Genomic DNA, 22378 nt, shown 5'->3' on the forward strand with positions numbered 1-22378 from the left:
AGTGAGAGGAAGGGAAGCAGGCTCCCCGCTGAGCAGGGAGCCCAATGTGGGGCTCAATCCCAGGACCCTGGGACCATGACCTGAGCCAAAGGCAGAGGCTTTAATCCACTGAGCCACCCAGGCACCCCTGATTTCTTTTTTATAATGCTGTACAGTTGACACAATGTTAGATTAGATTCAGTTGTACATCATAGTGATTGAAGTATACATTATATTGTGCTAATAAATGTATCTGTCATCAGTCACTATATAGTGCTATTATAGTATGCTTTAACTTGTATTCTTGTGATTTATACATTCTATAACTGGAATCCTACACATTCTACTCCACCCGTTTCATCCATTCTCCCCAGCCCCCGCCTAGCCACTGCCCTGCCTCTTTGTTCTGTTTATGGGTCTGTTTCTACTTGTTTGCTTGTGTTTGCTTTATTGTGGTTTTTTTCTTTTTAGATTCCACAGACTAGTGAAATCATATAGTATTTGTCTCTGTGAGGCTTATTTCACTTTGCGTAATATTATCTGGGTTTGTCCATGTTGTAAATGACAAGATCTCATTCGGGTTTTTGTTTTAGTTTTTGTTTTAAAGATTTTTATTTATTTATTGGACAGAGATCGCAAGTAGGCAGAGACAGGCAGAGAGAGAGGAGGAAGCAGGCTCCCCACTGAGCAGAGAGCCCGATGCGGGGCTCAATCCCAGGACCCTGAGACCATAACCCGATCCGAAGGCAGAGGCTTAACCCACTGAGCCACCCAGGCGCCCTAATCTCATTAGTTTTTATGACTAATACTCCAGAGAGAGAGAGTGTGAGTGTGTGTGTGTGTGTGTGTGTGTGTACATACCACATCTTTATCCATTTAACTGTCAGTGACCACTTAGGTTGCTTTCGTATCTTGACTATTTAAATAATGAAGCAGGAAACATAGGTGTGCATCTGTCTCTTTAAGTTAGTGTTTTTGCTTCCTTTAGGTAAATACCCAGTAGTGGGATTACTGGATCATCATGGTATTACTATTTTTAGTTTTTTGAGGAATCTCCATACTGTTTTCTACATTGATTGGTTGCACCAATTTACATTTACCTAAGGGTTCCCTTTTCTACACATCCTCAGCAACACTTGTTATTTATTGTCTTTCTGATACTACTCTGACTCTGTCATAAGGTGATATTTCATTGTGTTTTGTTTCCCTGATGGTTAGTGAAATTGAGCACCTTTTCATGTGTCTGTTGGCCATCTGTATGTCTTCTTTGGAAAAATGTCTATTTAGGTTCTCTGCCCTTTTATTTGGATTATTTGTGTTTTGGCATGTTGTGTCTTGTTTGTTCTTTATATATGTTTGATATTAACTCTTTATTGGATATATCCTTTGCAAATATCTTCTCTCATTCAGTAGGTTGCATTTTTGTTTTGTTGATGGTTTCCCTCACTTTACAAAAGGTTTTTATTTTGGTGTAGTCCTAATAGTTTATTTCTGTTTCCCTTGCCTTAGGACACTTACAAAGAAAATTGTTGCCACAGCCAATGTCAGAAATTACTGCCTGTGTTCTCTTCTAGGAGTTTTATGGGGGCTTACATTTAAGTCTTTAATGAATTTTGAGTTTATTTTGTGTATGGTTTTAGAAAGTGGTTTCGCTTTATTCTTTTACATGTAGCTGTCCATGTTTCCCAGCACCATTTATTGAAGAGACTGTGTTTTCTCCATTGTATATTTCTTTCACATTTGTAATAGATTGACTGTATAAGTGTTGGTTTATATCTGGCCTCTCTGTTCTGTTCCATTGAATTGTGTCTGTTTTTGTGCCAGTACCACTCTATTTTCATTACTATAGTTTTGTATTACAACTTGAAATCTCGAATTGTGGTAATTCCAGCTTTGTTCTTTTTCTCAAGAATGCTTTAGCTATTTGGGGTCTTTTCTGATTCTGTACAAATATGTAGTTTTGTGAAAATTGCTACTCGTATTTTGATAGGGATTGTACTAAATCTGTAAATTGGGTAGAAAGGACTTCTTCACAGCATTCTTCCAGTCCATGAGAGTGTTACCTCTTTCCATTTGTTTGTGTTATCTTCCATTTATCATTGTTTTAGAGTTTTCAGAATACAGGTTTTTCACCTTTTGGATTAAATTTGTTTCTAGGTATTTTATTCTATTTGGTAGAACTGGAAAATGGGATGGTTTTTTAACTTGCCTTTCTCTTACTAGTGTATAGAAATGCAAAAGATCTTTGTATATTAATTTTGTATCCTCCAACTTACTGAATACATGCCTTTTAATAATTTGGGGGTAAAGTCTTTAGGGATTTCTATATATATATTATCCTGTTGTGCACTAACAGTGATTGTTTTACCGCTTCCTTACCAATTTGGATGACTTTTATATCTGTCTGATTGCTACTGCTGGGACTTCCCATGTTATATTGAATAAAAGTGGCAAGAGTGGACATTCTTGCCCTGTTCAGTCTTAGAGGAAAAACTCAGTTTTTCACCATTGAATATTGATGTTAGCTGTGGGTTTGTCATATATGACCTTTTTTACATGAGGTATGTATGTTCCCTCTAAACCCACTTTGTTGAGTTTTTATTATGAATGGATATTGGTTTCTGTCAGATGCATGTTCTGAATCTATTGAGATGATCTTATGACTTTTGTCCTTCATTTTGTTAAGGTGTTGTATCAGCTTGATTGATTCTGGATATTGAACCATCTTTGCATCCCTGGAATAAATCCCACTTGATCGTGGTGAATGATTGTTTTCAGTGTATTGGTGAAATTGGTTTGCTAATGTTTTGTTGAGGATTTTTGCATCTGTGTTCATCAGACATTGGCCTGCAGTTTACTTTTTTTGTAGTGTCTTTGTCTTGTTTTGGAATTGGGTAATACTGGCATCATAGAATGTATTCGGCAATCTTCCTCTTCTGATTTTTGGAATACTTTGAGAAGAATAGGTATGAACTATTCTTTAAGTATTTAAGTAGAATTCACCTGTGAAGCCATTTGGCTTCAAAAGTCCTAGACATTTGTTTGTTGGGACTGTTTTGATTATTGGTTCCATTTTGTTACTAGTAATCAACTGGTCTTTCTGGATTTTCTGTTTCCTCTTGATTCTCTCTTAGAAGAGTATATGTTTCTAATGATTTATTAATTTCCTTTTTTTTTAAAGATTTTATTTATTTATTTGTCAGAGAGCACAGGCAGACAGAGTGGCAGAGGGAGAAGCAGGCTCCCTACGGAACAAGGAGCCCAATGTGGGACTCGATCCCAGGACGCTGGGATCATGACCTGAGCTGAAGGCAGCCACTTAACGAACTGAGCCACCCAGGCGTCCCTGATTTATTAATTTCTTAATTGTCAAATTAAGTTGTCAAAGTTCTGGCATATAATTTTTTTAAAAATTTTATTTATTTGAGAGAGCGAGAGCAAGCAAGAGATACAGTGCACAGACGGGTGGGACAGAGGAAGAAGCAGACACTCTCTCCTGAGCAGAGAGCCTAACATGGGGCTTGATCCCAGGACCCTGGGATCATGAGCTGATCTGAAGGCAGATGCTTAACCATTTGAGCCACCCAGGTGCCCCAGTTTTCATTGTTTTAATTTGTGTTTCCTTAAAAGTGCTCTTTTAAGATGTGGAACATCTTTTCATGTGCTTATTTACCATTTCTGAGGTGTCAAATTCATTGGCCCATTTAAATTGGATTCTTTGTTTTCTTATTTTTGTATTTTAAGAGTTCTTAATATGTTTTGAATATAAGTTCTTTATCAGATGTCTTTTGCATATGTTTTCTCCCAGCCTCTCTTCTTTCACTTTCTAGACTCACTCTATTTCTTAGAAGTTTTTAATTTTAATGAAGTTCAGCTTATCAGATTCTTTCATAGATCATGTCTTTGATGTGGTATCTAAACAGTTCTCAGCACAGCCAAGGTCATCATCACATTTTCTCTCTGTTTTCTTCTAGAAGTGTTAGAGTTTTATATGTTACATTTAGTTCTATGATTAGTCTGAGTTAATTTTTATGACATGGAGGTCCTGTTTTGTGTCTAGATTCAGTTTTATTGCATGTGAATGTTTAGTTGTTCCAGCACCATTTGTTGATTACTGTTGAATTTTTAAATGTTAAACCAACCTTGCATTACTAGAATAGACCCTACTTGGTTATGATGGTTTCTTTCATATATTGCCAGATTTGATTTGATAAGTTTTTGTTGATGATTTCTTTTGTCTGTGTTCATGAGTGATTTTGCTATATAGTTTTCCTTTCCTGTAACATCTTTTGTCTACTTTTGTTATCAGAGTAATGTTGCCTTGTAAGATGAAGTAAGAAGTATATCTTCCTTTATTTTCTGAAAGAGTTGGTATAGAAATGGTATTTCTGTAAGAGTTAGTAAACTTTATCGGAATCCACATCTGCATAAAATTTCTTTTAAACAGGTACAGGTTATTTTGGTTTTTTACATTTCTTTTTAGTGTAGAAATTTGTGTTTCAGAGAACTAGCTCTGTCTCATTGATATTCTCTACTTTTTGTCTGTCTGAGATCTCTTTGATTTCCAGGGTTAATTTCATCATTTCCTTCTTTCTGCTTTGGTTTTCATGTCTACTTTTTCTAACTTGAGGTGGAATTTTAATTGTTGATTTCAGATATTTTTTTCTTGTATAATAGAAATATTTAAGGTTGCATTCAGCACACTGTTTTGGTTTTGTTTTTAAAGATTTTATTTATTTATTAGAGAGAGAGGGAGACCGTGAGAGGGAGAACACAAGCAGGAGGAATGAGATAGGGAGAAGCAGGCTTCCCACCTTAGCAGGGAGCCTGATGGAGGACTTGAACTCATGATCCGAGCCAAAGGCATACACTTAACAACTGAGCCACGAAGACACCCCCGTTTAGCACAGTGTTAAAAGCCCTGCTTAGGGGCACCTAGATGGCTCTGTTGGTTAAGTGTCTCACTCTTGAGTTCAGCTTAGGTTGTGCTTTCAGGGTTGTTGGATTGAGGTCCGAGTCTAGCTCTGTGCTCAGCGCTGAAGACTGCTTGTCCCTTTTCCTCTGCTTCTACCCCGACTTGTGCTCACTTGCTATCTCTAGAATAAGTAAAATCTTTAAAAAAAAAAAATTGTTTTCCTACATCATCATTGCTTATGGCTTTTATCTCTAGCTGTCCTTTGTTTCCCTGTGTGCAATGAGTCTTCCTTTTTCTTTGATTGGAACTTTTAAGGTTCATCATTGAGATTATGTGATAGTTTTCGTTTATCCTACTTTGGTTTGATTTTCTTAGATGTTTGAATTTTTTTTTTTTTTTTAAGATTTTCTTTATTATTCTGACTGATCACAAGTAGGCAGAAAGGCAGGCAGAGAGAGAGAGGAGGAAGCAGGCTCCCTGCTGAGCAGAGAGCCCGATGCGGAACTCAATCCCAGGACCCCGAGATCACGACCTGAGCCGAAGGCAGCGGCTCAACCCATTGAGCCACCCAGGCGCCCTGGATGTTTGAATTTATATATTTGTCAGTTTAAAAAGTTTTTTGGTTATTCAGATACTTTTTTTGTATGCTTTCTTTGGACTTGTTTTTATTGCTACATTGTCAAGGCTTCCAGTCTTCTGTAATAATGTAATTTGCTGTTAAGGTTATCTAGTGAATTTTTCTTTCATATTCTATGTTTTTTTAGTTCTACAAGTTTCATGTTTTTCCTTTAAAGTCACATATATTGGAGCGCCTGGGTGGCTCAGTGGGTTAAAGCCTCTGCCTTCAGCTCAGGTCATGATCCCGGGGTCCTGGGATCGAGCCCTGCATCGGGCTCTCTGCTCGGCAGGGAGCCTGCTTCCTCCTCTCTCTCTGCCTGCCTCTCTGCCTACTTGTGATCTCTGTCTGTCAAATAAAAAAATAAAATCTTTATTAAAAGAATAAAATAAAAATAAAGTCATATATTTATAATAACTATTTTAAGGACCTCATGCTAATTATAACATCTTTGTCATGTCTGGGTCTGTTTCTGCTAACTAATTTTTCTCCTTTTTAGCATCAGATTCAGGCAGCATCTTTATGTTGTAACCCTAGATTGAGGAAACGGATTTTGCTTTTTTGTTTTCACTATTAAATATTTTTTCTTCACTATACCCATTTATCACACTTTGAAAAGTGAAGGAGAATACATGATTTATTTAACACAGTAAATCTAATTTTAGCCATGAAACAATTAAAATGGGCTATTCTCTGAGATAGGATGTAGATTTTTTTGATTTTTGATTTTTTTTGTGTGTGTGTGTATAATTTCCCTGGTAATAATATTTGCTGTAATTCTTATTTCTGACTACTAAACAGAACCATTTTGGAATTCCAACAGAATACACTAATAGTCCTAAGATAATTCTAAGATCTCATGTTTTGCAAACAAATGGCAGCCTTTCCTGAGCTGGTGTGGAGGCTGATGTTACTTCAGAAGTTTTTAATTTAAGAGGGGATGCAGGGGCGCCTGGGTGGCTCAGTGGGTTAAGGCCTCTGCCTTTGGCTCAGGTCATGATCCCAGGGTCCTGGGATCGAGCCCCGCATCGGGCTGTCCGCTCCGTGGATAGCCTGCTTCCTCCTCTCTCTCTTTCTACCTGCCTCTCTGCCTACTTGTGATCTCTGTCTGTCAGGTAAATAAATAAAATCTTTAAAAAAAAAAAAAAAGAGGGGATGCAGTTAAGTGGGTTGGTTATACAGGCTTTTTGGTATAATAAAATATTTGAGTAATTCAGTCTCCTGAATGTATATAATATACATTAGGAAATTTTAGGAGCTTTAACCTTAATTAAATTCCATAGTATTCTGAATGCTTTAAAGATGTTTCTTACAAAAAATTTTTGTCCAGATTGATAGGTTGTATGATTGGAAAAAGAGCCCTGACTCTGATGTGGCTGCTACTTTAAAGAAGCAGAAAAAGAATACAAAAGATGAATTTGAGGAGCGAGCAAAGGCAATTATTGTGGAATTTGCGCAGCAGGTAAGAAAACTTGCCTTATTAATGAAGAATTTATATAAAAGAATATTTTTTCCCTTTGTTCTCCTGTCCTTATAATAAAGCCAGCAGTTCACCATTGCTGGTTCTGTTGTCTTATTTATGGCAAGTAGTGTTCTCCACTCTTTTCCTTTATCCCTGGTTTTATTTTTAAATTAGCTAATATTTCAAACATCTGTCTTCGTATTCTGAACGCTTAAATTTTTAAAATAAAGTTGATTTGGAGGGGCACCTGGGTAGCTCAGTTGGTTGTGTCTGGCTCTTGTTTTCGGCTCAGGTAATGATCTCAGGGTTGTGAGATCAAGCCTTTTGTCAGGCTCTGTGCTCAGTGGGGAGTCTCCTTGAGGTTCTCTCTCCCTCTGCCCCTCCCCCACTAAAATAAATAAGTAAATCTAAAAAAAAGAATTTGACTTGGTAAGAAACTACTTTCCTGTGATATAACTAATATAACAGGATATGCATGATCTCTTGAGTATTTTTGAGGAGTTTCAGAAAGTCTGAGCCATTTGCTTATCTGTTGTCCAATCAGTCATGCTGTCCTAGATACTTTGACAGTTTGGCCTTTTGGAATGATTTTGCTTTTTATGTCTCTAGGGTTTGAATGCAGCTTTGTTTTATGAGAATAAGGATCCCCGTACTTTTGTGTCCTTGGTACCTACCTCTGCACATACTGGTGATGGCATGGGAAGTCTGATCTACCTTCTTGTCGAGTTAACTCAGACTATGTTGAGCAAGAGACTTGCACACTGTGAGGAGCTAAGAGCACAGGTTATGGAGGTAATGATTAGCTTTTGAATTTATTTTCTGTTTTGCCTTTAACAATGAACTTTGGGAGGGGATGTCTTCTCTCTGATTCAGTCAACATAGTGTAGCATCTGTCTCACTCCCTTTACACTTGTATCTCTCAGGTTAAGGCTCTCCCAGGAATGGGCACCACGATAGATGTGATATTGATCAATGGGCGTTTGAAAGAAGGAGATACAATTATTGTTCCTGGAGTAGAAGGGCCCATTGTAACGCAGATTCGAGGCCTTCTTTTACCCCCTCCAATGAAGGAATTACGGGTGAAGGTAAGCCTAGGTGGTAAGTGTTGACATATGGGGACATTTACAATGTATAGGAGTTCTGTTGAGGTCACTTCTTCACTTTGAGAGCTGCTTGGTTTAACACACCCTCGCTCCTCATCATCTAAGCTTTCCATGAGAATGGAAGTATATTGTTTTGGTTCTATATTGCTAGTTTTTTTTTAAACATTTTTTATTAGGAAATAAAGCAAATGCAGAAAACTATACAAAACGTAGAGGAAAAGTCTAGCAGATTTTTAGGAAGCAGACAAACAGATGCAGACTAGAATATTGTTGACACCTTGGAAGACTGTGTGCCTCTCACGGATATTTGCCATCCCCCACACCTTCCTAAAAGTTAATTGTGCTTCCATTTTTATGATAGTAACTAATATCCTTTTTAAAAAACAGTTTTAATGCCTGAGTATGTGCTTAAAAAAAGTATGTATGGACTTCATATAAGTGGAATCATTCTCATTTCCATTGTATCTGGCTTCTTTTAGGTAAAAACAAAACAAAACACACTTAAGATTTACCCATGGTTGCATATAGCTGTAGTTCCTTTTTTTTGGGGGTGGTATTCTACTGCATAAATATGTCAGGGTTGATTTATCTGTTCTCCTGTTGACGGCAAGCATAGTGTATCTCCAGCTTTTAAATTTTTGCTCTTAACAACAGTGTTGTTGCTTTGAACATTCTTGTGCTATCTCTTAGTGCAGTTGTGCAAGTTTCTGCCATGTATATGCATAGGAGTGAGTTGTGAGCCCCAGTTTTACTGGATAAGGCCACACTGTTGTTTACAGTCTAACAAGTTACACTTTCAACTGCAGTATATTAGAGTTTGCATTACTTCACGTCTGTCAGCTCTTTGATGGAGTCAGATTTTTTAAATTTTGCCATCTGGTAGCTCATTGTTCTTTCATTTGGTACTTGCCTGATTGAAAAATGGTTGGCCATTATTTTGTTTCTTTGTTAGCCATTGAAGTTCACTCCTTTGTGAAATGTCCCTGTGCTCCAGCATTGTCTATTACAGTCAGGGGAGTGGTCTGTATAGTCAGGAGACTGGTCTGTTGGTGGCTTACATGCATCACAGCATCTTCTCCTATTGTCTCCCTGTGACCTTTTTATCTCTTCTATGGTATCTTAAGAAACAAGAGTTTAATTTTAATGTTGAATTTATCGATCTTTTGTGCTTATTGCTTTTTGTGTCTGTTTGAAGAAAAATTTTCCTGCCACACAGTCCTGAAAGTTTTGTCATTATCATCTCCTACTTCTAACCACTTTTCAAATAAATATGGTAACAAATGTTTTAATGTCTACAGAACCAGTATGAAAAGCATAAAGAAGTAGAAGCAGCTCAAGGGGTAAAGATTCTTGGAAAAGACCTAGAGAAGACATTGGCTGGTTTACCCCTCCTGGTGGCTTATAAAGAAGATGAAATCCCAGTTCTTAAAGTAAGTTACTTAAAAAAATTTTTTTCCTCCAAAGCTGTGTGAGTCTTGCTGCTGTGTCAGCAGGGCACACGTTGGTAGCAATGAATGAAGTAGGCACCTCTGTCTTACCTGGTGGCTCATAGCAAATAGTTCATGCTTTTAGAATTCTTCAGTATGCACAGTACTCTGAATTAGCATAAATAATATTTATATACACTAGAATTCTAAAATACATATTTTATTTAATATAAAATGAATCAAAGGCCCAGAAATTGGTGCTAATGTTTTCAGATATCCAAATATACAGACAGAACTCAAGAAAATCTTATAAGGAAGTAGGAGACATTTTAAAGCTTGCATGCCTGTCTGTGGGAGCACATTCCTACTGGAGTCCAGTTTACATATCATTTGCCAAAGAGAACACGGCACTCTCCCTAGCGCGTTGGCTCATAGTGAATGCTGGGACTACCATTACTGCTCAGACAGAACCAGATCACAGCCATCAGGGGATTGGCCACCTGAGGTCCAGTGAGAAGAGGGTAGGCATCCCTCTTTGGCCAGTCCCAACTATGGCAGGGACTGCTGCATCCTTCATGGCCAGGACACGGCTGTCCTACGTGTTCCCCGGGGGAAATCTCTTCCTCTGTAAAGGAGCAGCAGTGGCAGAGGAAGAAGACTCCAAATTTAGGGCATTTCAGTGAAGGCACTCAAGCAGATCCTGTGGGCTACTGTGACACATTACATTGATGTAGTCCTTTTAATGTTGAAAGATTGTTCTCCTTTTGTTCTGCTCACCCATCTTCCTTATCTGCCAAGTATAGCCGAGGTTAACTAGATTTGCGCATTAATTAATCTAAGACAGTGGTGGCCCTGAATCTCCTGCTCCTTTCCAGCACAGGTTCTGCTATGCCTTACGTTTTTAGCCTTGATTTCATATTTCCATGTGAATGCTTAATTAAAAAGGGAAAGACAGTTTAATTCTAGGCCATTGCTGATAGAAATGTATTTACAGCCTTGTCAAATTTAATTTCTTTTCAAGGATGAGTTGATCCATGAGTTAAAGCAGACACTAAATGCTATCAAGTTGGAAGAAAAAGGAGTCTATGTCCAGGCATCTACACTGGGATCTTTGGAAGCTCTACTTGAATTTCTAAAAACATCAGAAGTGCCCGTAAGTAATCCTTCCCAACTCCACAGGAGTCCATGATAGTCATGGTTTGTGGTGCTGTTTCTTTTACCTGACACCCAGGCACTTAAGCTCAGAAACTCCTTTTCTATAGTATGCAGGAATTAACATTGGTCCAGTCCATAAAAAGGATGTTATGAAGGCTTCGGTGATGCTGGAACATGATCCCCAGTAAGTAATTTTTCTTTTCTATTTAGGCTTTCATATTACCTGTCCTTTATGACATACTCTGTGTTTCACCGAGTGATCCCTGTTGTGTTTGAACCTTTCAGGTACGCAGTAATTTTGGCCTTTGATGTGAGAATTGAACGGGATGCACAAGAAATGGCCGATAGTTTAGGAGTTAGAATTTTTAGTGCAGAAATTATTTATCATTTATTTGATGCCTTTACGAAATATAGACAAGACTACAAGAAACAGAAACAAGAAGAATTTAAGTAAGTTGGTGATTTTACTTACTTTGGGTCTTTGGTAACGAAGTTGGTTGAGAATTACCAAATACAGGTTTCTCCTGTTACCCTGAAAGTAAAGCTTTCCTTTGAAACCTTCCGTAAGCCAAAATGTGAAGAAGCAATTACCATTAATTTGCATGGAAATTTTTTGAGCACTCCCAGGTGTGAACACAGACAGCAGCTCACCGCTCTGGCGGTGCGATGCTGAGTGTGGTCCCTGGAAAGAAGCTTGGCAGGGCCACACTGGGCACTGCTTCTTAATGGGTCACTGCAAAACAAACGCCGAACATTTTGGCTTTTTGCTGGTCATAAGAGTAAAAATCCTCCTCTTTTGGTTAGGGAAAGCAGGTACTAATATAGGTCTGTTGTAAAAGCAAGGTGGCATCAGGTGAACTTTGGCCACGTGGGGGATACTTGTGCCAGAAAGGTGTGTGGACAGTAGAATGGCATTGGCTCATCCAGAAGTAATGTATTAAAAACTATATATTGTGCCCATCTGAGCCATTGCAGCAGTATGTAAACTAATCCTCTGTAGCCTTACAGTTTTTAATTTTCAAATTGGCAGGCCTGGGTCTCATTAACTGGCAAGTAGTTGCTAAAATCCTCTTGCTAGAGTTTCTGGTCTGGGATTACATGGGAAGGAAGGAACAAAATGGGAATGTGCATGGTGAGGGACTGAAATGAGGCAAGGTATTCCATGGTAAGAAACCTTGCTCCTGCAGCTCACCTCACAGCTTGTTCCGTGTACATGGCATCGCTGCAGGTGCTAGACGAGTCAGCACCGACTCTGACCAGGTCCTCTCGCAGCTCAGGCGAGACAAGCAGTGAATGCATGGGAAGTCGGGTAAGAGCTACAGAGCAGGGAAGGCCTAGATCAGGAGGAAAGCCGTGACAAGCAGTGTGGCCCGGGCAGCAGCTCAGCTCCATGTATCTCCCATCCAGATAGAGATCTGGAAGGACTGAAGTGAGCTGCCCAGACCCATGGGGAGTTGTCCAGGCAGAAGGGCACACTGGGAGGCGGCCGTGTTCAATCTGACAGAGAGTAGTTAGGAGATGGGGTCAGAGAAATTGGCAGGACTCTGGAGGACATGGGGGGGGGGATCTCAGGGAGGCAGCGAGTAGTCTTGCCAGGCTCCCAGTGTTCCAGGCAAGACATGAGGGTGGCTCATGCCCAAGTCCATATGCAGTGATGGCTCAAGTTGGTATGCACATTTGAAGTAGAATTGCCAGATGAGTAGTAGCATTTAGATGGGGATATGCTTACTTGAAATCATGAAACTGAAAGTATAAAGATAGGGCTGAAGAAGAGCTAGACACAGTGAGAACACTTGAAACAAACACATGCTTGATAGGCAGGGAAGGTTAGTAGCCTTTTGGATCACCTCATTTGGGGACATAATATGGAGAAGGTGGCTGTGGTTTGATGCCATTGGGTCCCCAGAGTAGGCTCCCTGTGTGCCTGACCGTGGGTCCAGTCAACGTTCTAAGCTCCATCTAAATTTAGGGGCAGGGGTCAGTGTTCTTGTGATACAGCTTAAGACTTGGGAAGCAACAGCATGGATGGAGGGAGGGGAAGAGGATGGTGAGGGGAAGAAGCACTCAGGCGGGTGGCCTGGACCAGGGCAGACACCATGGAGGGCTGTCCACAGCATCCATCCTGCTCTTCCGGCACCACCTGGGAAGTGCTGCTTTCAGCCAACAGAAGAAGCCTCATACTCACTTGTATTTGCTTTTTTCATGTTCAAGCGGTTTTGTCAGCTTCAAAATTTTTGGGTTTTCTTTTTTTCCTTTTAGGCACATAGCAGTATTTCCCTGCAAGATGAAAATCCTCCCCCAGTATATTTTTAATTCTCGAGACCCAATAGTGATGGGAGTGACTGTGGAAGCAGGTCAGGTGAAACAGGGGACACCCATGTGCGTCCCTAGCAAAAATGTAAGTTTTGGTTGTACTTTCAAAACAAGTGTGGTCTCTTAAAGGAATAAAATGGGGAGTCCAGGAGTGGTGACGACAAGCAGAGCTTGTTGCCTTCTATGATTTATACCTCAGTGAGGAGGGCCAGTGTTCCCGATTCTTAGCACCAGCAAATAAAGGTGCAAGGTACTGTGAAATAGTGCCCTTTTAAAGGTTTTTTGAAGTTTCAAGCCTGGGGAGAAGTTCAAAGAATAGAATAATGGACACCCATATTCCTAAGAAAAATTAACACTAACTCAGTAATGTTCTGTAATTTATAGTTCTCATTCTACACTTCTCCAACTGTCCCAAGTATCCTTCATAGTGCCATCTGCTTACCTGGTCCAGGATTCCTTCAAGGTGCACTGCTTTTGGTTATTAGGGGTTTGGACTCAGTAGGACCAGCCCCTCCCCCATCCTCTCTGGAGTCCAGTTGTTTTGCAGATTATTTCTCAACTTGAATTTGTCTGATTGTTTCTTCCTCGCTAGACAGAAGTTACAGTGGTTGAAACGGATAGTGTATGCACAGGTGCTTCTGCCTGTCTCCAGCCCCATCACAGACTTTCTTACTGTGGCGATGCCATCTTCGTTTACTGGGGGAAGTGCTGTTGGCTCAGCATTGCTGTTAGAAACACATCTTTCTCCCTTTATAATTACTGAGTAATTCCTGGGGCACTTTGAGTACCTGTAAATATCCTGCTTCAACAACCTTTATCCTGATAGGCTTAGTAATTGGTAATCCTTGCCTGTAAGGCAGTTGCACAAATGTTGGTTAACATTGTGATCCAGCCCCGCCCCCAAATACTTTTGTAAAGAACTTTCCTTCCCCCTAAACTTTTCAGGAAGTAACTCATGTACACTCGCTTTTTTAAAAAAAATGTGATGTTTTAAATCCATTACCATTATCTGTTCTGGTCAGTAGGAGCCCATTCAAGCTGGTTACTTCAGCACTTGGAGCATTTTCTTCCTTCTAGTGCAGGAAGATGCTCCGGGCTCATCTAGCACTTTACCTGCCCCAGACCTGGTTCCTTTAATGGGAAGTGGCACTTAGAAGTCATCTGAGCACTAGGACTTGTTGCTTTTGTAACATTTCAGTGGACTATGGTAGGACATTTGCTTGCAGTGGTTATCTCCTCTGTGGCTTTGGCCACACCAAGCACTCCTCATTTTCACTGTTACTCTCCTCTATCTCTTGACAAGGCAGGCAGTGGAGTGGTTTTCTCCTGCACTGTAACTGAGCTGAGGCTGCTCACAGCTTTTATCCTCTAACCTCAGCCTACGGGGCCCCACATCATGTGTCTCTGGCTGCCACCCTGACTTATTCTGACCACTCCAAGCTCATTTCCGATTGAGGTGGTTTGTGCTTGCCTTTCCTTCACTATGGCACCTGCTATGTGAAAGGGTACAGCAGAAATAGCAAGTTGACAGGGTACTTTCCAAGTTGTCTAGCATACGAGTGACCTCCTTCACAAGCCATCTTGTGACAGGCAGAGGGGATGTGGTGGTTATTCCCTACCGTTCCAGTGAGGAAATTACACTGTGATGAGTGCTCAGGAAGGGGCACAGAGCCAAGGCTTTTCAGTTGGCCCTTTTGTTCCAGTTTTTATTTCAGCTGTCCAGTTGCAGTGCCTGTGACTGGCCAGATACCTCTGCTTACACTACAGTTCTTATTTTACAGTTTGTTGACATTGGAATAGTAACAAGTATTGAAATAAACCATAAACAAGTGGATGTTGCAAAAAAAGGACAAGAAGTCTGTGTCAAAATAGAACCTATCCCTGGTGAATCGCCCAAAATGTATGGAAGACATTTTGAAGCCACAGACATTCTTGTCAGTAAGGTAAGTGTGTCCTTAAAGTGGCTCATTTTAAGAAAGTGGGAGTTCAGTTCTTCTGTGGTTACCTTTATAGTAGCACTGAGGACTGGAAGTTTGAACATACACAGTCTGAGAGGACTAGATTCTTCGTTAGGGCAGGTCCATGATGTGGCCTTGTCTTGTTGAGGAAGGGGCCTCTTCAGAGAGTGCCCGACAGGACTTGCAGAGAATCTGCTCCTCTAAAAGGCAAACAAGCTAAGGTTTCTCTTTAATGAGCAGTAGCCAGTGACAGGCATGGGCCACATTTTGGGCGGAGGGGAGCATATGGTTGTTACACTGTTGTTGACCTTCTTTGTGCCTTGGGCTTGCAGATCAGCCGGCAGTCCATCGATGCCCTCAAAGACTGGTTCAGAGATGAGATGCAGAAGAGTGATTGGCAGCTTATTGTGGAGCTGAAGAAAGTATTTGAAATCATCTAATTTTTCCACATGGGGCAGGAATTGGAATAAATGCAATATTATGTTGTAAAATTACCAAGAAAAAACAGACAAAAATGGAACGGATGTATCTGGACACTGATGAACTTAAGCATGGAAGGAAAAAAATAGGTGTATAAAATGTTTTCCATGAGAAACCAAGAAACTTACACTGGTTTGACAGTGGTCAATTACATGTCCCCACAGTTCCAATGTGCCTGTTCACCTGCCCCTTCCTTTCCCAATCCTTCTCTACCGGCTGCTGTTTTAAAGTTTGCCCTAACCCAAATTTGGATTTTTATTACAGATCTAAAGCTCTTTCAATTTTATACTGATTAAATCAGTACTGCAGTATTTGATTAACCAAGCTTCTGCAGATTTTGTGATTCTTGGGACTTTTTTGATGTAAGAAATACTTCTTTATTTATGCATATCTCTTCCCACAGTGATTTTTTTCCAGCATTCTTCTGCCGTATACCCTTAGGAATTTTTTAAAATAGAAAATTAGGCACTCTGATATCTGCTTTGTGTGAAACCATGGTGTAAAGCGTAGCTGGCTACTATTTACTGCTTGTATAGTCCTGAGAGTCCACTGTAATCAGCACAATTCTGAACTACCAATAAAGAAAACAGACATCCACCAGTGAGCTCTGTTAGGCCTTCATGCTAGCGTAGCTTCTCTCCATGAGTCATCAGCTTCAGTGTAATACCTCGTGTGCCAGCACGTTAGCGTTAGAATTTTTGTACATCCATCTTGGTCTAGTTTGTCCTAGAAGAATTCTATCATGCGTAAGTTTCCTGATGGGGCAGTTAAGTAGGGAGCTGATGGACTACTTCAGCTTAGTGCTCCGAAGCTGTGGCAGAGACCTCATGATTCGTTGATGGCAGTAATTGGGTTTTTGCTAGTTTTCCCCAGGAATGTGGGAAGTCCACACGAAAAAGTAGGATCTCTAGTATCAGACTACCTATTTATGTTGGTAGCACAGTACTGAAGGCAATGGGAGGCGTATGAAGAAAATGTCCCCAAGTATTCACTGGCATAGGATTATAAGTTATATTTTTCAAGTATTATGGTATAACCTAGCCTAGCCTATATACATCTGAAAATCTGTACCATTCTTCAGTACTACTGAAGTTTCTCAAGGGACGGTAGAAGCAGAGACCATTTTCCCAGGAAAAAACTTAATATTCAATTATGTGTGTTTTTTAATTTAAAATAAGTAAAGAAGACTTTCTTAACATGCTCCTCTGTTCATGCTTGGGGAGAAGAATGATTAAGATTATTTAGAAGCTTTACCCGGAACAAGCAGAATCCCAGTCTGGGACCTCTCAGGAATCTCAAAGATTAGCATGGAGCCTGTGACAGTCCGGCTTGTAGGTTTCCTCAGCCTTTAAATATAATAAACAGTGCAGGATTTGCTTCCTAAAGGAGTCACAAAAAGGAGCCTGTACAAAATATACATACAGTTCTTTATTAAACAACTGTAAACACTTCACTGTAAAAATCCATAAAACTTTATAAACAAACATTTTGTAAATAGAATCTATACTACATTAAAGAACACAATTATTTACATGCAATACTGACAAATTTGGCACTTATTGAAAAGAAATATACAAAACACTTGCTTAAAAAGAAATTTAAACTTAGAAAAACTCCAAGCATTACTATCATGCACTTTGCAAATACCTCACAAGCACTTATGGCACAGCTAGCCGAGAGCACCAGGCTCCCTGGGTAAGATTTATGTAACTTTTAATGTGCTTCCATACGTTTGTTGTAAAACCACCTGAACATTGTCAAGAATAAAGTCAAATGCCATGTTCCAAACCGATTCCACCGACTGCTGCATCAACCTAAAAGGCGGGTTAAGAAAAAACACCAGGTAAGACCAACGACTCCTCGCGTGGGAATCCGTTCAAAGTGTATCGTGAGGGTTTTAAACTCTATAAATCTCAAGGTGCACAACCTTTTGATCGTCATTTGGGATTCAAAATGAAGGGTACCCCCCTTTCACTACCTCCACAGTTAACAGCATAGAAGCTGCTGCTCCATGCCTCACCAGAGTAGCTGAGTGAGACTCCCCATTTATCCTTCTGATAAAAATACTGAATAGTTACCTTTTCATGTATTTGATAACTAGGTCCAGTTTTTCCAAATCTTTTTCCTCTATTAGGTCAGTACAGTATTTCACAACTTGTAGAATGTCTTCTTCCATTGGATCTAAAGAGTCAGGGGGGAAACTCAAATAAGGACCAACCTCCTTCAGAAGAAGGCAGGCAGCTACTTGAAGACATAACTACGTTTCTCTTAACTACCCCCACTGACTTACAGCCATCAAACACAGGGTCTATAGTATGGAGATTTCAGAGTCAGCCCAAGAGTTTTAAGGTTAGAGGGAGGGTGCCTGGGTTTAGCCTACCAGATTTAGAAATATGAGCTCCGTTTCTACAGATGAGCCTGTTCCTGTTCTAAAATCCTAGAACCACTGCATCTCAGTCTGTGGCCGTCCCGCCGGCCAAGCCAACCTGAAATGGTAGTTATCCATTCTTTGAGCAAAGTCTTCACATCACTGAATTCAACAGCTCCCGCTAGGTTGGGTGCTGGGGGTCTTCTGCAGGCAGCAGGCTCAGGCTGCAAGCTGGAAAGGCCTGGCACACCTGAAGTGGAAGCAGAGAGTTCTCCCTGTTAAAGAAAACAAATGATAAAAAGTGCTATATTTACATCAACAGTGAGTACGTTAACATCTGATCAATGGAAAGGTCAAAGTTTTAAAAGTATGAAAACTATTACCAGAGGTTTCTCAGAAGCAGGACCTTCATGTTTTAGAAACCCATCAATTAACTTCTGGGGACTCCCGCAAGCCCCCGGCAGAGTTTTCACAGGACTAGTAAGCAACTTGTTTTTCAAAGGACTCTGAATCTTTTGGGGGGAACTGATGGGATTTTTTTTCTTGTTTCGTTTCTTTTCTTTCACTGCTGCTGGTTTGAGCTGACGTAACAGATTCTTTGGCACTAAAAGAATAAGAACATGAGATCCTCAACAAAGTATGTATGGACAGTACGACGAGTTGTTGTTCCTCCACCTCAGATACAACCCGACCTGTGTGTACACACATCCCGACACAGGTCCCTGAGCCAGACTGTGCGTGGGGAAGGCACAAGGCTGCAAGCGCAGGCTGCGGGACACCCACTCCCTGTGCTTAGTCACGAAGTGGGTTCTGTATGGACAAGCCCATAAAGACTGAGAATTCAACGGGTGAGGTATGCATGCAGTTTTGTAATGTGTGTTCAGAGACCTTCAGATATTTTGTTTTAAACCTAACTCTGATGTATCTATCTCGAGTACTCAAAAGATTTCTGGTAATCAGACTTTTTTCTGAAATGAAGGTGTTTTAAAGTCAAGAAGCTACAGATACAGGTCCAGTTAGGACTGTGACAACACTTACCTGCATCATATATTCATTCCGCTCCGACACCAAGAGCTCTCAGCGGGACTAGCAGCTCAGACACTGGCCACTAAGCCCACCTGAAGTGCTCACCCCAGAAGAACTCCTTTCTCGTCCTCAGTCGTGCTACAGGGCTCTTCCCTGGCTTACCTGATGCAGTGGCCAGCTGCTGGTGAGCGGCGTTCTCTCCCTGCCTTTGTCTTTGATCATACGCTGCCTTCAGCTCCTTCTGAAGCTCAGCAGGAAGGGCAGCAAACACCTCAGGGTCCACCTAGCAGAAATAAGAAGGTTCAAAGTCAAACCTGAGCTGATGCTCCAAAACATTTTGTTTTCAAATCATGCTTTTCTGATCTGTATGAACTCTTAATAGTCCTCAGTATTAAAGCTTATTGTATCACAAGGTTTTAGGGTTAGATTAAGAAAATCTGGGGCTAAGAATGGACTTAAAACCACTGCATAACTATCAGGGCAAGCAGCACTACCAGAAAATGAGGGGGGGGGGAATGAAAGCAGGCTCATTTGCAAAGTTTTTGGTTTTTTTTTTTTTTTTTTAAGATTTTATTTATTTATTTGACAGAGAGAGATCACAAGTAGGCAGATAGGCAGGCAGGCAGAGAGAGAGAGAGGGAAGCAGGCTTCTTGCTGAGCAGAGAGCCCGATGCGGGACTCGATCCCAGGACCCTGAGATCATGACCTGAGCCGAAGGCAGCAGCTTAACCCACTGAGCCACTCAGGCACCCCAAAGTTTTTGTTTCTTAAACACCATGCCTAGACTGTGTTAGTCTCTGGCCTGTGATTCTCTATCTCCACCCAGTTATTTGAAGTGTGGCCCAAGGGTCATCCCTGCCGAATATAATAAAAACAATTCGTTTCTGTTCTACTTCTGGGTGGAGATTTCAAGCACCCACATAACCTATCTTCCCTCTTCTCTGACAGTCTGTCTCCTTTAGATGATGCAGAAATGAGCCAATCCCTCTGCTCCCAGTGGATATGGATACTGAGAGTTCAGGGTCCAAAAGAAAAGAGGAAATGAGATCTGCCCTGAGCTGGGGCAGGACGGGTGAGCATATGTAGGTAGAAAGTCTCTAATAACTTACCTGTGAAAATGCTGGAAGGGCTATGACGTTAATTCCTGCATCACTGTTAGATTCTTGAGGTTCTGGTATTTGTAGCAAAACCGTCCCAACTGGCTGTGGCAAAATTCCTGTATTACAGCCATTTACTGGCTCTTTCCTTTTGTCGCCATGCTGCTCTCCTTGCTGACCAGCACAAGCCTGCTCTATTTGTTCCCGGAGATCGGGTGGAAGTGCTTCTAAAACAGACTGATCGAGCTATAAAATACCACAAGAGTCTGAAGTTAAAGCGTGCTCATAGAGGAGGTTAGAAGAGTTAGTGTTCTCATGTTCACTTCAATTTGAACATCCTGGATAACCAACAAAGGGTGCAGAGAAGCAGGCTAGAAAAGCTAACCCTCCGAAGCAGCACATTTTTGGAAGGTTTTTCGCCTTTCACCATTGAAGCCTGGCTCATACTACATGGAGTCCAGAGGGACACGTGCACATTGCACACCCACTACACCAGCAGTACCGCCGGATCAGGCAGGTCCAAACACTCCCTGGATCTCCGGCAACCGTGGCAGAGAGACTTCTCTCAGACCCACCCAGGGTCAGGGGCCAGTGCCTGTGGGATATGTCAGATTTCTGGAATGCAATAACAAGAGTCCTGTTTACCTGTCACACAGTAGACTATCTGCCCCCAATTACAAATAATTCTGGTTCTGACAACACTAAGAAAAAAGGGATTCTAGAAACTAACTTTTCTCTAGCCTACACACCAGATTCCTCTAGACATCTGTGCCCTTCCATTTAGCAGCATGGAATCCCGTAAGCTGGATAGGCCAGTGTTGTACCTTGCCAGGAACAACTATTTCTGGATAACTCACTATCATCTGGGACCCAATGCAACTGTCCCTTTCCCAGCGTTAAAGCTAGCATGTAGGTTTCCTTCAGCCTCCCACTATTTAGTAGAGCAAAAAAATGGACTTTCCCAATATAGCTTATAGTGCTATCTCAACCTTACAAGGAGCAAAAATTCCAACCGTATTACACATTTACCGTGCACATCAACAGGATTACTGGCTTATGTTAGGAAAATCATTCACTCTACAGAAAGAACTGTTTCCAAATGCTGCAAGAAAAACCTTGGATGTAGGCCCCTACTAATGAGCACCAAAGCTGTATTACTGAACAGTGTTAAACCTGTATTATGACCACTGCTACAAAGAGATAAAGTGGCTACTGATGGCAGTCTGCAGAACTGGCTTCCGTCCACATTCTACAACTTGCAAGAGTCACAGATCTTTCCAAAAGCAGCACCTTTTTCCTAATGTGATCTTTCTCATTTGGAATTCAGTCAACACGTGATGTGTCCTTGATCTACCTGACAAGTAGCCCTCTCCCCTTCTTGGCTATGCTGACAACTAAAAACGTCATTCCTACTTTGAAACTGCTTTTGCACTTACATAATACTTAGAACTATAAAATATACCTGGGAAGGTGATGGAACCTCTATACTCAGGTTAAGTCTTGATTTTAAACTGATGGGAGAATGCAGACCATTCCATTTCCCTGAAGACTCAGCTTTGCTAGTAACAGGATTGACACTTGATGTCAGGTGTGTAGAAAAAGATGGCATGAAAGTGCAATTTCTAGAGGCAGAGGATATTTCCAGATCCATAGCAGCCACAAATACTGAAAGTATAGAAAATAAATAAAACAGCTTCTTCATGTCCTTAGGGATGGGATAATACGGATTACTTTAATCCACTGTAGGTAAAAACAAACTTATACTACTGACTCCTTATAATCCAGAATGTCAATGTGTTTCTTCAAAAGTAGATCCATGCCAGACAATTGTTAGATTAACTTATTAGCCTTCCCAAGGGTAAAAGCATCACCAAAACAAGAACCACAGTTATGACCACTGACCTTCCTTGTGCTCCTCTTCTATGGATTTCTTAGCTTTCTGAACTTGGAAGAGATCCAGGACAGAGTGTGACCCACCAGGAAAGTGGCTTGACTGAACTGACGGGCGACTGGGGCATGCGGAAGGGTTTGGATTGGTCGGGACCAACTGATTGACTTGAATCCCAACCTAGAACCAGAAGTGGAAATGTTTTCAGGAAAACTGAAGCAAGAATACGAATTAACTATGCAAACTTCTCAGCTATTCCTTTTTTAAAAGTTCTTCTAGGTCCTATTTCTAGAATAAAAGATTAAAGTATTCCAACAGTATTCTATTACGACTTACTACAAAAACTACTGACTAGCTAGCAAGCAGTTATTCACCTCAATCTTGGGAGTATCCAATTCTATCCAAATATATTGCAATCTCTTCAAAATCAGAAAAATCCAAAAAAGTACAATACTTTTATACCCCATTAAAGTTCTGATCAACCAAATTTTTAACATTAAAAAAACTCCACAGAGAGCATTCTACTTGCAGCCTTACTTCATTTATCATTTTTGTTTAAAATGAAGTACTTCTCAAGTAAATGGGTGTTGG

General features: G+C 40.7%; 2 protein-coding genes across 32 annotated transcripts in view; one reads left to right on the top strand and one right to left on the bottom strand.

Moving 5' to 3' along the window:
• Positions 1-17196, top strand: part of EIF5B (eukaryotic translation initiation factor 5B) — an 81629-nt gene extending 64433 nt beyond the window's left edge. For both annotated transcript variants that reach the window (XM_082747005.1, XM_082747006.1), the window contains exons 15-24: positions 6841-6972; positions 7582-7764; positions 7896-8057; positions 9374-9505; positions 10524-10655; positions 10765-10841; positions 10943-11107; positions 12917-13055; positions 14752-14913; positions 15261-17196. In XM_082747005.1, coding sequence (XP_082603131.1) covers positions 6841-6972; positions 7582-7764; positions 7896-8057; positions 9374-9505; positions 10524-10655; positions 10765-10841; positions 10943-11107; positions 12917-13055; positions 14752-14913; positions 15261-15368 — 1392 coding nt within the window. In that variant the 3' untranslated portion in view covers positions 15369-17196. The remainder of the gene's footprint in view (positions 1-6840; positions 6973-7581; positions 7765-7895; positions 8058-9373; positions 9506-10523; positions 10656-10764; positions 10842-10942; positions 11108-12916; positions 13056-14751; positions 14914-15260) is intronic.
• The window catches only part of REV1 (REV1 DNA directed polymerase), a 94189-nt gene continuing 88629 nt past the window's right edge, over positions 16819-22378 (bottom strand). For 21 of the 30 annotated variants that reach the window (XM_082747003.1, XM_082746988.1, XM_082747004.1 and 18 more), the window contains 8 exons: positions 21802-21967; positions 21362-21564; positions 19912-20145; positions 18965-19085; positions 18160-18380; positions 17895-18051; positions 17487-17589; positions 16819-17222 (listed from right to left, as the gene is read on the bottom strand). In XM_082747003.1, the coding sequence (XP_082603129.1) occupies positions 17111-17222; positions 17487-17589; positions 17895-18051; positions 18160-18380; positions 18965-19085; positions 19912-20145; positions 21362-21564; positions 21802-21967 (1317 nt within the window). In that variant the 3' untranslated portion in view covers positions 16819-17110. The remainder of the gene's footprint in view (positions 17223-17486; positions 17590-17894; positions 18052-18159; positions 18381-18964; positions 19086-19911; positions 20146-21361; positions 21565-21801; positions 21968-22378) is intronic. The other 9 variants (XR_014316006.1, XR_014316007.1, XR_014316008.1 and 6 more) reach the window with 1 other exon arrangement.

The sequence above is a fragment of the Mustela nivalis genome (assembly GCF_964662115.1).
Source record: "Mustela nivalis genome assembly, chromosome: 8".
Taxonomy (NCBI): domain Eukaryota; kingdom Metazoa; phylum Chordata; class Mammalia; order Carnivora; family Mustelidae; genus Mustela; species Mustela nivalis.